Source organism: Tamandua tetradactyla, chromosome 2, assembly GCF_023851605.1.
Source record: "Tamandua tetradactyla isolate mTamTet1 chromosome 2, mTamTet1.pri, whole genome shotgun sequence".
Classification (NCBI taxonomy): domain Eukaryota; kingdom Metazoa; phylum Chordata; class Mammalia; order Pilosa; family Myrmecophagidae; genus Tamandua; species Tamandua tetradactyla.
The window spans coordinates 44,576,257-44,590,833 of NC_135328.1; the positions used below are offsets into that span (position 1 = coordinate 44,576,257).

A 14,577-nucleotide genomic window follows, 5' to 3' on the forward strand; every position below is an offset into this window, starting at 1 on the left:
GCTTAATAAGGAATCTATGAGACCTAAAGCTACCTGGAAAAACATTAGACCTATTAAATAGAGTAGGAAATGAAAACTCAGGGAGAGGTACCTCCTTCTTTGGGGACAAGAGACATAAGGTGATACTTTACTATGATATAAGATTAAAAAAAAAAAAAACTAGACAGAAAGGATAGATTTCAGGGACCTGAAAAGAGAAGGACACAGGCTGAAAAGAGCCCTGCAGAATTCCTAAGCTGGAATTCTCTTCAAGGGGACAATGTATCCAAAACGGCTGACCTGTTTGTCTTTCTTTTGGCAGTGGAAAGAAGGTAGGCAGGGAGAAGATGGATCTAAGGTCCTGGTGCTGTAAAAGCAGAGACTACTGTTTGCTCAGGATCTGACAGAGCTCAGGTCCAAAGTCCCCGTTTATCATTCCTGTCTGAAGGCAAGGAAGAGAGGAAATCATATGGGTTTTTTTGTTGTTGTTTTTTTTTACATGGGCAGGCACTGGGAATAGAACCCCGGTCTTGGGCATGGCAACGAGAATTCTGCCACTGAGCCACCATCGCACCACTTGGAAATCATTTGGTTTTGTGGCACAAGGGCAGAAATGGGAGTAGGAAATAAGTAAATCAAAAGTATCCAATTGTGTGAGAGCAAAGGACAGTGTAGAAGCCATGGGTCAGCAAGAAGACTCAAGGCACCTGAAGATAAGAAGTCCACTTGCAAGGAACATACCAGCAGATTTCTCTGCTGCATATGGATGATCTGAAAATTATTGCCAATCTGATGGGTGAAAATTATATTTCTGTGTTCAATTTGTATTTTCTGATTGTCGGTAACTTTGGCCATGCTTTTGCCACGTTTTTTCTGTAAATGTGCTTCAGATATTTTCTTTGAGGCAGCAGTTTGTATTTTAACTTTGCTTATCATCTCTTAGGTATGTTGTTAAAATCTTGAGTATTTTATCACTCTTGCTTCTACATTCCTCTTCTGTTTACAATGGTATTCCCACCCTGAGACCACAACAATGTTTCTTTATCTTTAGTTAGTACTTAATTTATAGTTTGGATTATTTCATCCATATGGAAGAAATATTTCATATATGGTATTAGAGAGAAATCTAGCCTCATTTTCAGCAAATGACCACCAAATGTTCAGGCAATTATCATAAGTGTCATTTAATAATCCAACCTTTCAACATTGCTATGAAATGGACCTTTATTATATATTAAGTTCCTATATAGATATATTAATATCTATATACAAACATATGTAAATCCAGGATTCTCTATATTGGTCCTTTGATTTATTTTTCTCTGTATGTGGAATATACCATTGTTTTACATTATTATAATTTTTTTCTACATTCCTTACATTATTCTATTTTTCTAAAATTATATTTTTTCCTTAGACATTTATCTGTCTAAATAAATTCATAATTACTTACCAATTTCCATTAAAAATATTCTTGGGATAATTATTTGTGTTGGCACTGAATTTTCTTATTAGTTTAAAAATAAAACATGTTTCTGAATATTGATATTTCTTTTAGGATTAAATAGCTCCATTTATTCAGATCTTCCTTTGTGTACTGTTATAATTTATTCAAATAGACATCCTTCCTTTTTTTTCAGTTTACTCATCAGTACTTTTTAGATGTTCTTTCCATTGTCAATTGATATTTTCTTTTGTTATTAAATTTTTCTAACACAGGAAGGTATTTATATGTGTATATTTTTTTATCTGGTCACCTCTGTGACATCTTCATAGGTTTTAATACTTTTTCAAAGATCTCTTTGAATTTTTAGGTATAAAGTCACGTAATTTAATGCAAATTTTGTCTCCTCTAATCTTTATGCATCCTATTTCTTTATTTTTCAGTAGTCTGTATCTTGAACAATATAGCACAATAAGGCTACCCCTGCCTTAACTTTTAAAGAATATTGATAGAAATGAGAATCTTACATTCTGAGTTTTATATATTTTAATATTTGGATGTTTAAAATGACAACTTCATAAATTTTTAAATAAAAATGTTAATATATTTAGAGAATATATATATATATCAGGAACAAAGGCTATCCCCTGTAGTATTCCTAATGTAAGTGGAATCCCAAGATCAGGAACTTTTAATTTAAGGAGACAGATAATGCTAGCCAAAGTTACCTTTATTTCCAAAACGAAAATTCTTAAATTAACATTGACATGACTATTCTCTGAGGATTCTAAAAATCTCATCTGAATTTTCTTGTAGTCTTTCAACTTTCCCCTTGTTGGAGTTTACTCCCTGTATCTCTATAATTTCCTGAAGTAAATATTCTTAAAAATCAGAACAAACAGCAAAGGGAAATTTTCATAGGATAGAGGATAGGAAAGAAGCTGTCTTGACAAAATTGTCCTTTGTATTCACTCCATGCTTCTCCAAACCCATCCAGGAAGTCCAAAGACATGGAGAGAAAGAACTACAGCAGCCCCACCACAGGGTTCATCCTCCTGGGCCTCTCCTCCAACCCTCAGCTGCAGAGACCCCTCTTTGCTGTTTTCTTCACCATGTACCTGGTTACCATAGTGGGAAACATCCTCATCATCCTGGCCATCCACTCTGACTCTCGGCTCCATACCCCCATGTACTTTTTTCTCAGCAACTTGTCCTTCACGGATCTCTGCTTCACAACAGTCATTGTGCCCAAGATGCTGGTGAATTTACTCTCAGAGACAAAGGCTATCTCCTATGTGGGATGTCTGGCCCAAATGTACTTCTTCATGGCCTTTGCGAACACCGATAGTTACCTGCTGGCCTCCATGGCCATAGATCGGCTGGTGGCCATCTGCAACCCCTTCCACTACAATGTGGTCATGAACCCACGACGTTGCCTCCTCATGCTACTGGGTTCTTGCACCATCTCACACCTGCACTCCCTGCTCCGGGTGCTGCTCATGTCTCGCCAGTCTTTCTGTGCCTCTCACACCATTAAGCACTTTTTCTGTGACACCCAACCTGTGCTAAAGCTGTCCTGCTCTGACACCTCTGCCAGCCAGATGGTGGTCATGACTGAGACCCTGGCTGTCATCATGACCCCTTTCCTGTGCATCCTCTTCTCCTACCTGAGGATTGTTATCTTTGTGCTCAGAATTCCCTCTGCAGCCGGGAAGAGGAAGGCCTTCTCTACTTGTGGCTCTCACCTCACTGTAGTGACCCTGTTCTATGGTAGTGTCATCTATGTCTACTTCAGGCCCCTGTCCATGTACTCAGTAGTAAAGGACCGGGTAGCCACAGTTATGTACACGGTGGTGACACCCATGCTGAACCCTTTCATCTACAGTCTGCGGAACAAGGATATGAAGAAGGGTTTGGGGAAATTAAGGGATAGAATACATTCATAGAAAGAACAAAATGGCAGAATTTCATAACTAGGAAATGATCTTAAAGATTTCCAGTTCATCATTCCCTCTTACTCATTTTCCTCTTTCCACCCAAAGATGCCCTGAAAGGTGGTGTTGATCAGCAGTTAAGTGCACTGGCCTGACAGAACACTAGGCTTCTCTCAAAGACCTTCACCAAATATGTGTTCAATCCCATGTCAAGTACATCTAGGCATGCAGATTTCAGGAAAAGAGCATTTGCCATCCTCAACTGACTGACAGCCATAAAATAGAATAAGGCTATCCTGAAGTAACTCTTCCCTAAGCCTGATTATGGCCAGTACTCAGAAAGTACATTATGTACTATATCAGCCCAAAGAAACAAAAATTGCGTGGATTTGGAAGGTGTTTGGGGAACACTTCTTGGAGGAAGTAATCTAAAATCATCCTGAATAATGGACTGAATTTACCCAGACATAGGCACAAAATACCAGCAAATATGGAGAACACTTCATATAGTAGAAACCAAAGCACACTAAGGCAATAAATATTGGTTTGTGCTTGAGGAACGGTGTAAAGACATATGAGGCTAGCGCCTTGTAAGCAATTTGAGAGCAAAGGGAATAAGGCTGGAAGCCACAAAGAGATATCACTTCACATCTAAGAGAATGGCCACTATCAAAAAAACAGAAAACTACAAGTGTTAGAGAGGATGTGGAGAAATAGGATCACTATTCACTGTTGATAGGAATCTAGAATGGTGCAGCCACTGTAGAAGACAATTTGGTGCTTCCTCAGGAAGCTAAATATAGAACTGCCATATGATCCAGAAACCTGCTACTCGGTACGTACCCAAAATAAAAGAAAGCAGGGACATGAACAGACATGTGCACAAATATGTTCTAAGCAGCGTTATTCACAGTTGCCATAAGATGGAAACAACTCAAGTGTCCATCAACTGATGAATGTATAAACAAAATGTACCATATGCATACAATGGAACATTATTCAGCAGTAAGAAGGAATGAAGTCCTGAGCATGTGGCAACATGCATGAACCCTGAGGTTATTAACTGGAGTGAAATAGGCCAGGCATAAAAGAACAAATATTGCACGATCTCACTAATATGAATGAATTATAATAAGCAAACTCTTGGAGTTAAAATTTAGAGTATAGTTTACCAGGAGACAGAATGAAGATAGAGAATGGGAAGCTGATGCTAAATTTGTACAAAATTTTTAATAAGGTTGATTGTAAATGTTTGGAAATGGATAGAGGTGATGGTAGCACATTATTGTGAATGTAATTAACAACACCGAATTATGAGCGTGATTATGGTTGAGAGGGAAAGTCGATCACTAGAAAGAAAACTAGAAGACAAAATATGACACTATATATTATAGTGAAAAAACCCTATTGTGCTCAATGATTGCAGTTAATTGCACAAATACAAGATTGTTCTTACACGAACTAGAACAAATGTACATCACTATTATAAGGCATTAATATGGGGGAAAACAGACCCAATGCAAACTATGGATTACAGTTAACAATATGGGGGAAAACAGACCCAATGCAAACTATGGATTACAGTTAACAGCAATATTATAGTATTCTTTCATCAAGTGTAACAAAGTTACAATATCAATGCTAAATAGCAATACTAAGGAGATATAAGGGCTATACTTTTATATATATAAATATATATAATATATAATATATATATTTATATATATAAATATATATACATATTTTCTTTTTGGAACAATGAGAGTGTTTTCAAATTGATTGTGTTTATAAATGCACAACTCTGTGATTATACCAGGAGACACGGACTGTACATTTTGAATGGATTATTTGGTGGATGAAGAAAAGAGTTCAAAAATTAAAATTAAAATAATGAAAAAAAAACCTATGAAATTTAAAACAAGAACCAGGAGAGAAGGGCCAGCAGGCATCATCATGTACATTCCCATTTGACCGAGGAACCCTGGAGGCCAAAAGCCTTTCCTCTAAGTAGTGGCTAATGATTCCTAGCCAGGACCAGAGCCTCATTTGAGAGAAAAAAACAGAATGGTCATCTTCAACATTCAAAAGATATTAATAACGTAACGGAAAGAAAAAATGCGAATACGGCTTCAGCGCTCCTCCAAAACCAGATCTGCTAAAGAGAGTACAGATCAGTTCCTCATCCCAACTTCAGAGCAGCAGGGGACATAGGTTGTAGAAGGCTGAAACGTGAGAAGGGTGAAGGAGGAGAAAATTCCTAAGACCAGGCTTGCCATACCATTTCTGCTGCTAACTCTTGGGGCAATATCAAATGATCAACCTCCTTCTTTAGGCCCACTTGGCCCTCTGAAAGTTAATCACATACATTAGAAATTAGATTTTGAAATTATCTCTAGGACTGGAAGCTTCTCTTTAAATTTACCCTATTATTTTTATCTGTAAAATACATGAAAGCAGAATTTCTCTGGGCAAAGAGAAAGGATGCTGAAGCTCTTAAGTTACCTTTTTCACACTATTCCTAAACCACATGCTTCCTGAGTCTCTTCCACAAAATTCTGGGGTTCCTCAGATCACAATTTGGAAACCTCTGAATTATATCAGTTCTAAGTTTCCATCCATCTCTAGAAGCTTGAATCATATGAATTTGGTCTGTCCCCCAAGATTTTACATTTTCAGTGGACAAACAAAGTTATCACACAGAGAGTGTCAGCTATATGGGGTAAACAAAGGAAGCTGACTGCAGATGAGAGTGCACTTGAAACCATGTCCTGGGGAGAAGAGGGATTGTTCACATGGAAAAATAAGAGCTAAGGGAATGTGTATAGCCTTCAAACACCCGAAGGCACGTGTTCGCCTCTGTGTCCCCAGTACTTAACATGACTGCTGGCACTCAGGAAACACTTGCTGAATGCTTAACAAATAAATTCCACATATAAAAGAAAAGCAGGGCGGGATGCCAGAGGACCTGGGTTCGATTCCCGGTGCCTGCCCATGTAAAAAAAAAAAAAAATTTAAAAAAAAGAAAGAAAAGAAAAGCTATGTTCACTTGCTATGACAAAGGTCAGCTAAAAAAAGGATACTGGAAATGCAAGGCTTAAAATTCTTGATTCTTTTATTTCATAAATGTATTCTGTGGTGATTCCATGAATAGATATTAGAAGGCAGTAAATTCCCTTTCAAGCTGGATGACCACTGTCAGAGCTACTATAGGTTTCCTACGCTGGGTGGCAGTTTGGAAATCTGAGTTTTCTTCTGACTCAGATTATTTGGGTCTCTCTCTATATTTCCTCAATAGGCACTTATTGAACATTTATTATATAAAAGTTTCCTAATGCTTACACACAGAAATCCAATAAATAACTGTGTTAAAGAGCAAGAATAATTACAGCTGACATTTATCAGGGGATTATTCCATGCTACTAAAGTACTAAATGACTTACATGCATATTATGATAATCTGCATAATTCCTATGAGAGGTAGTTCCTATAACACTTCCTGTTTTGTAAATAAGAAAAATAAGCCTTCAGCAATTTTCCCAAGGCACTCTTCTACTAAGTGATAAGGCCGGAGTTTGAACACAGTCCTGTGTGACCTCAAAGCCAGCAATCCTAACCACTAGACTGGACTCACTGGATTTTGCAATTACAACATACAATTGAACTCAACCCAGTTACGATGAGCTTGAGCACCAAACTTTAGAAGTCTTGCAATACTTTTTTCAGTCCCCTTTTTGCCATCATCATTTTGCTTTTTAGTTTAAAACATCTTGGGCTAGGCCCTCAGGACTGTATGTTCTCCCCATACACGAACAAAATCTTCATGTCCCTGCCCCTTCACTCTTGTTGTCTTCTCTCCATCTCCCACCATTTCAGCTCAGAAACAGTCCATTTTAGAACCAAAGAGTATGCACAAAAATAATCACAGCAAATAGGGAACCAATAGCAAACCAATCTCTCGGCCCACATCAAAGGACTTTCGAGTAAGTGAAAAGCATTTGGTGAAGAAATGGTATAGAGAGACCAAACCACTCCCAGTTGCCTGGCCATGGACAGGCTATCAAAGTATCAGGCCCCAAAATTTTTTGTGACAGTTGCAGGAAAGACTCTACAAAACAGGAAATCCACTGGACATCTCTGTTCCTTTCCCTCTCCTCCCAGAAAATTCTATACCTTCTGTTCTGCACAGTGGGTTTATGCTTTCCTTCCAATGACCATATCAACAATTTCACACACACACATGCACACACACACACACACAGAGACTATTCCTCATTTTCTCTAGCGCTCATTTGTAATTTTGTCCTAAACAGGTAAATCAGATATTATACATTAATTATAAGTGCTGTTATTTTTACATTATTACATGGTTTATATTCTATATTATCAATATAATTAATATTTATAAGGCATCTATTCATTTACAAAGCAGTTTTCAGACATGTTCACTCACTTGATGTATACATTCTGATGGAAATGGTATTGAAAGTCTCTCCTCTTTCTACAAGAAAATTAAAAGAGGCACAAAGACATTCCACGAAGGAGAGTGATAAGTTACCAAACCAGGACTAGAACTCAAATCCTGGACTCTTCCCACTAGTTCTCCTGATCCTAAGAATCTGATTCTTGTCACTCATATAATACTCCCAGTAATTCAAGATGGTCAAAGTTAGCATTTCTGGGTTTTGGCAGAGAGGTAATATAGTGTTGGTTAACAGAGAGTCTAAGAAACCAAAGTGCTTGAATTTTAAATATGGCCACTTACTAGTTATATAACCTTGACCAAGGTCTTGAACATCTCTGCAATAACTAATTTCCCTCATTTGTACAGTGACAGAGTAATTATGAGGATTAAATCATCATGCAGTGCCTAGCATGTGGTAAATACTCTCTATGAGACACCTGCCACAAGAATATAATGATGAACTAGATATATGGTGTTGAATAACTGAGCAGGTTCCATGCCCTTCCAAAACTAACATCTGGGGCCTCTTCCATGTCAATCATGTCACATGTGCCCTTCCTAGAAGGACAAGTAACTTTGGTCCAAAGCTCCAAGCACTTTGGAGATAAAAGAGATGCTTCAGGAACCTATGCTGCTGCATCTTAGGAAAGTTCCTAGGGGATAAAGGCACTGCGGATTCTCCCTGCACTGCAAAGAATTTCATTTAAGTATTCTGGACTTCTTCTCACCCATCTTTCTTACACCCTTTCTCTGGGCCACTTCACAGACACGTGCAGGCTACGCCCTGCCCTCTGTTCCAGAAGCAGTCTTGCCCCAAGACAAGGTGGACATTAGAGAACCCAAGTCCAGGAACATAAACGGCTCAGCATCAAGTAACTCTGGCTAATAGCCAGGATTTGATCCTGAACCAAAGACAGGTAATTGATTTCTGATCTTATCCCACTGCAACTGATCCCTGCCTTCATAGATTGTTAAGCAGAGCCAAAGTCCCTTCCTTACTGTGACTGCTTTGTTCTCTCTGTATCTTGTCCTTCAGTACACATCTCTAGGACAAAAGTCCAGTTCCCTGCACCCAGCACTTTGCTATCCAGTTTTCTCAACATACATGTACCTTTTATATAGTCCTTGGACTCAGATGACCACCCAGCACTCTACTCATTTCTAATCTACTCTCGATACATGCACCTGCTACTTCTGTTGGGATTTTCTTAATGCCATCCTCCTCAGGAAACAAAAAAGTTTCAACCAAACCAACCAAGGCAGAAGGAAGTTCTCCTGTGTTACCTCTCCCAGAAGCTGTGCACTTCCCCCATGCCACACACTTCTGTACCCTGGGAGATTATAGACATTCGAGACCCGTGGCCTTTCTGATATGACTGCTGCTCACACAAAATCCACTTCACAAATTCTTCCCAAAGAGGTTGGATCTAGGAACACCATCTTTAGGATGTATGTATGTGTGTATGTATGCATGTATATATGTTTTCTTCAGGAATAAGATAAAATATTCTGATATCTATAACTAGTAAATCAAGAAATAGAGATATCCTATCCAAAACAGAATAGCCTGAGGTGAATTTCATTATTTCTGTCTTTACAGATGGGCAAAAGGACAAATTCAGGAGATGAAATAATTTCATGCTCATGATACAAATCAGTGACAGGGCCAGAATGGGAAGCCAGTCTTGTGTGACACCAAAACCCCATACTCTTGTCAACCATACCAATCACTCATAGTAAGTTGTAATAAACTGTAACCCCAAACCAGGTGACACACCTAACATTTTTTGATGTTTTCTACTTGAAGCTCAGCAATGCCAAGGGGAAACGGAGAAAATCACTGAATTCCTCCTTTAAGACTAAGCACTGACCCCATTCAGCAGGTGTGGCCCTTTACCAGCTTCCTGGCCATGTACCTTGTCAATGTGGTTGGCAATTCAGACATCATTGCAACCATCCAGAGAGATACCAATCTCCATATCTTGTGGACATCTGCTTTACCAATGCAATGGTACCAAATTGGCAAACATACTAAGCAAGAGCAAGAAGTTCCCCTTTGCTCAATGCCTTACCCAGATGTGTTTCGTTGTGACCTGTGCTATTACAGACAGCTTCATCCTGGCTGCCATGGCCACTGACTGCTATGTGGCCATCTATAACCCACTACATTATACCACGACCATGAGACTAAGGTGCTGTCTCTTGCTGGAGATGGCATCCTGGGTGGTATCCCACCTCTACTCAGTTACCCACATGATTTCATGGCTCACCTCTCCTTCTGTGGGCCCAACATCATTCACCAATTTCTTTGTGATGTCCAGTCAGTGCTAATACTCTCCTGCTCTGACACGTCTGTCAATGAGCTTTTGGCTCCTTTGTGATCATGAGACCATTTGTCTTGATTACTGTCTCTTAAATTTACATCGCCTGTGCTGTTCTGAGGGTCCTTTCAGGAGGAGGCAGGTACAAGGTCTTCTCCACCTGAGGATGCCACCTCACAGTGCTGGTACTAAACTATGTGACTGCCGTCTAAGTCATTTGCCCCTCATTCACCTACTCAGTAACAAGGATTGTGTGGTTACTGTCGGTTATACCGTGGTGATCCTCATGCTGAATCTTTTCATCTATAGCTTCAGGAACAGGGACATGAAGCAGGCCTTGAGAAAACGACTAGGAGGGCACAATAGAATACATATATCTTGCTACCTGGAGGAATCTAATCAATGATTTGATAATCATACATTAAGTGCCTACTGTCTGCAGATACTATGCTTAATTCTGTGAAGAAGACAAATAAATCATAGCTTATCTCCTCAAAAGTACTAACAAACCTCATAAGCAAAAAAGAGAAGACTTTTTAAGTTGTCTTTATCATATAAATAAAAGGAGTCATGGTTAGAAAAACCTAATCGATTATAAAATGCTTCCCCAACTTCTCCTCTGTTCCTCAGTCTTTAATAGAATATTAGAATCCAAGTGGGACCAGAAAGAGGGCTTGCATACAAGAGAGAAGCCCAGTGTGGACAGTCAAAACCCAAGCAGGTGAGAGAGGTGTCAGTGTTAAGAGACAACATGGCAAGGGGAATCAGATTTCAAATGGGATGAGAAAAGTGTCAATGCTTGATGGAAACCCAGCATGTGGTGCTGGAGTGCATAAAGGTAAGATGGGCAGCAGGTTAAGATTAAGAAATGTCTGAATTGGGGTACATAATCGAATCCACAATATCTGAATTTTTAGAAAAACAACTAATTCCAGGACTGGAGCATGCTGGTACAAGATGAGGGTGGAATATCTTGCTGTGAATCAAGAAAGTGTTCAAAGAATGATGGGAATCATGTCAAAAGGACAGAGAATAAATTATAACTCGCTGAATAAAATAAGAAACCATGAGCACATATTTATATAAGAAAAAGAATAGATGGAAATTTTAGTGAGAAATGGGATATTTACATAATTTCAAGCTATCATTACATAAAATATTTATTACTTACAAAGAGGAAAAATAACTTTACAAAAGAAAAGTTCTAGTTCTAGTTAAGAGGACACCACCTTAATCAAGTAATCCATAGAATATGAAAAGCAATGGGACAATTCAAAACCACATTCCACCTAATAGGATACCTGATAGAATGCAATGAGGAAAACAAAGCATTGCTTCTGGAACAAAGTTTCCTTATATAATACTCCTGCCAAACATGCAGAGCCTGAATTAAATCATAAGAAAATATCAATGGGGTTGTATTCACAACTATGTGATGATACTGTGAGCCAGTGACTGTGTACTAAAGATGGTTTGTATGGTGTGAGAAAATATCTCAATAAAACGGCATTTAAAAAAAATATCAGACCTTTGACCACATCTACCAAAATTATAAATGTACGTACCCTTTAACCCAGCAATTCCATTTCTGGGAATTCCTACAGAATACTGTGATTCTTGATGTTTGTTCTAGGCTACTATTCTTTGTATTGCTGTTCTGGTAGCAAACAACGAGGCAAATTAAATACATACCATAAAACTAATACAGTAGAATATTGTGCAACTGGGACAACAGAAAGAAAGCCTGGTATGTACCGATACAGAACAATGCCCCAAATGCATCCTAACTATTTTTTAAAAGAGCATGATTTAAAATTGTGAGTATATTATGCAACGTTTATTTTTTCAAAGGAAGGAGAACATGCGTAAAAACAACTGAAGGAAATGAAAGAATCTGATACCATTGATTCCCTTCCAGGAGGTGAATTTGGATGGCTGCGAAAAAGGGAGGCTTTTCACTAAATGCATTTTTTATTAATTTTATTAACCATTTTTATTTTTATTTTTAAAGTAACTTTTGTTTCTTATTCCAGAGTTAATAAATAAAATATATTAAATGGAAAAAAAAGATTAAACCCATAATTGGGGAACATTATACAAAATAACTGGCCTACAATCTCAAAACTGTTAGGTCTATGAAAGTCAGTGTAAGTTTGAGGAATCGTTATAGACTGAAAGAAACTAAAGAAATGAGTTTAATGTAATGCACAATTCTGAACTGGATGTTTTTGTTATTCCTTTCATATTAAACTTAGGGCACTGCATGGGAAAGAAGGACTCCACTGACATTAGCAGGACAATCAGTGAAACTTGAATGGGTTCCAAAGATTATATGTAGCAATTTATCAATGTTATTTCCTGGTTTTGATAGTTGTATTGTCATTATGCAGAAGAATGTTCTTGTGTGTAGGAAAAACATACTCAAGTGTTCAAGGGAGACAGGGCATCAGGCTATGAACTAACTCTTAAAATTTAAAAAAGAAAAGTTCCTTGTACCATAACTGCAATGTTTCTCTATAAATTTTAAATTATTTCAGATTTTTTAAATATTATTTAATCTGCTAAACGTTTCAGTGTCACAAAAAAGATTATCAATTTTAGTGACCATTTCTAAAGAAAATGAGGTGTCAGAATATATTTCAACATTGTCATAAAAAACCTCATGAAATAAAGATGTGGTAAATATTTCAGGGCAATTATATCCTACTTACTTTATATTCTTAACTGTTACAGTTAATATTCAAAATGTCTCTCAAGTGCAATAATTTAATTTACATAATGTTCTAGATTGATGACTGTCAACTCAATTTTACCATCACTCTGGGAACTACATTAAAGGATTCTTTTACTAAAGATTAAAAAGAGATAAGAGCCATTCAAAACTGATATTCTGACCTCATTTATTTTTATTTGATTTTTAAGTTTTATATAATTTAACTTCGTACAGAAGGAATAGGAAATAAAATTCTAGTTCCCCAGGCATTTGTGCTGGACTAATGAAGTTTGGGCTATTACTAAAATAGCAATAATAGGCATGCTGTGGGTTATGTTTAAAAGGAAAACATCAGCACTACCACAGCAACAGTAGAGGTAAATAATGGAGGGAGGGACAAGAGTAAGAGGAGGTTTAGATTTCCTATTTGGTGAGGGTATGTTTATTGGTTTTCTTTCGCTAGGTAATAGTGCAATGGCCTAAAATTGTGAATGTTGACATATTGTGGACTTTGGGCATCACACATGATGCCTGATGAATGCAGGTGGCTGAAGGATGCACTGACTGAGAAGCAGATTGGCGAACAATGGTATATGCATATGATCAAATGTTGTGCTGTTACAAAAGGAACAAAGTCGTGAGGCATGCAATGGTGTGAATGAACGTGTGGGACATTTGTTGAGGTAAAATAAGCCAGAAATGAAAGAACAATTATGGCATGGTCTCCTTAGAAAATGCTTATAAGAAAACAGGGGCCTAGATTGTAAGCTTTTATAGCAGACACATTTAGTCCAGAGTAGTAATTATTATTTCTGGAATTTGAGAGACTGCTTTATGTATGCATAACCTGATATTTAGAGATAAGAATGAAGCTGATCAGGTTGGGGTTAAAGTAATTCAGATCACAGGGTAATGAAGACATTGTATTTCAGAAACACACATACTCTTTGAGACAAAAGGAAGAAAGGTATAATTTTCTGTAGCACATAATCTAACAACCTATCTATTTAACTCATTTGAACATCTGAAACACAGAATAAGAAAGAGGTCCTTTAGTCCTGTATAACTTAATGTAATGCTTGGATACATCCTAGAGTATATCAAGCAGACAATCAAAAAGTAATGGTAAAGTCCCTTGAGGAATGGGAGCAAAAATATGGAACTATTAAAGTTTACCATCAGGGAATCCCCCTGATACTGGGTCAAACTTTAGGGAAACTCAAATCAATACGCCAAGCCCTTGATCTTGAGACTTACTCTTGTGAAGCTTTTGTAGGCAGGGGAGCTTAGCCTACTGATAGGTGTACCTAAAAGTTACTTCTGGAGGACCTCTTTTGTTGCTCAGATGTGGCCTCACTCTCACTAAGCCCAATTCTGCAAGTGAAATAACTGCCCTCCCAACTACTAGGACATAACATCCAGGAGTGAATGTCTCCCTGGTGGCATGGGAGATACTCCCAGGATGAGACTGGGCCTGGCACCATGGGATCAACAATTCCATCCTGACCAAAAGGGGGGAAAGAAGTGTAACTAATAAAGTATCAGTGGCAGAGAGTGTTCAAATAGAGATAAGAGGCTACTCTGAAGGTTGCTCTTATGCAAGCTTCAGTTAGACATTGCTACCTATCATAACCTGCCAAATCCCAACCAGGACCATTTCAGCCAATCCTAAAGAACACTTAGGCCAATATGTAAGATTCCACAAGGGTTCCATGTACTAGAGT

At 37.9% G+C, this 14,577-nt stretch overlaps 1 protein-coding gene and 1 long non-coding RNA gene across 2 annotated transcripts in view; one reads left to right on the top strand and one right to left on the bottom strand.

The window, feature by feature from the left end:
- The window catches only part of LOC143659990 (uncharacterized), a 30,509-nt gene that overhangs the window by 7,830 nt on the left and 8,102 nt on the right, over window positions 1–14,577 (bottom strand). The window lies entirely within an intron of this gene.
- Window positions 2,343–3,369, top strand: LOC143659979 (olfactory receptor 1L6-like). Its single transcript, XM_077133359.1, has one exon. It carries the CDS (start codon window positions 2,434–2,436, stop codon window positions 3,367–3,369), a length of 936 nt encoding a protein of 311 aa, XP_076989474.1. The 5' UTR covers window positions 2,343–2,433.

Coding starts and splice junctions, on each gene's coding strand:
- LOC143659979 (XM_077133359.1), top strand. CDS start 2,434: ATGGAGAGAAAGAACTACAGCAGCCCCACCACAGGGTTCATCCTCCTG.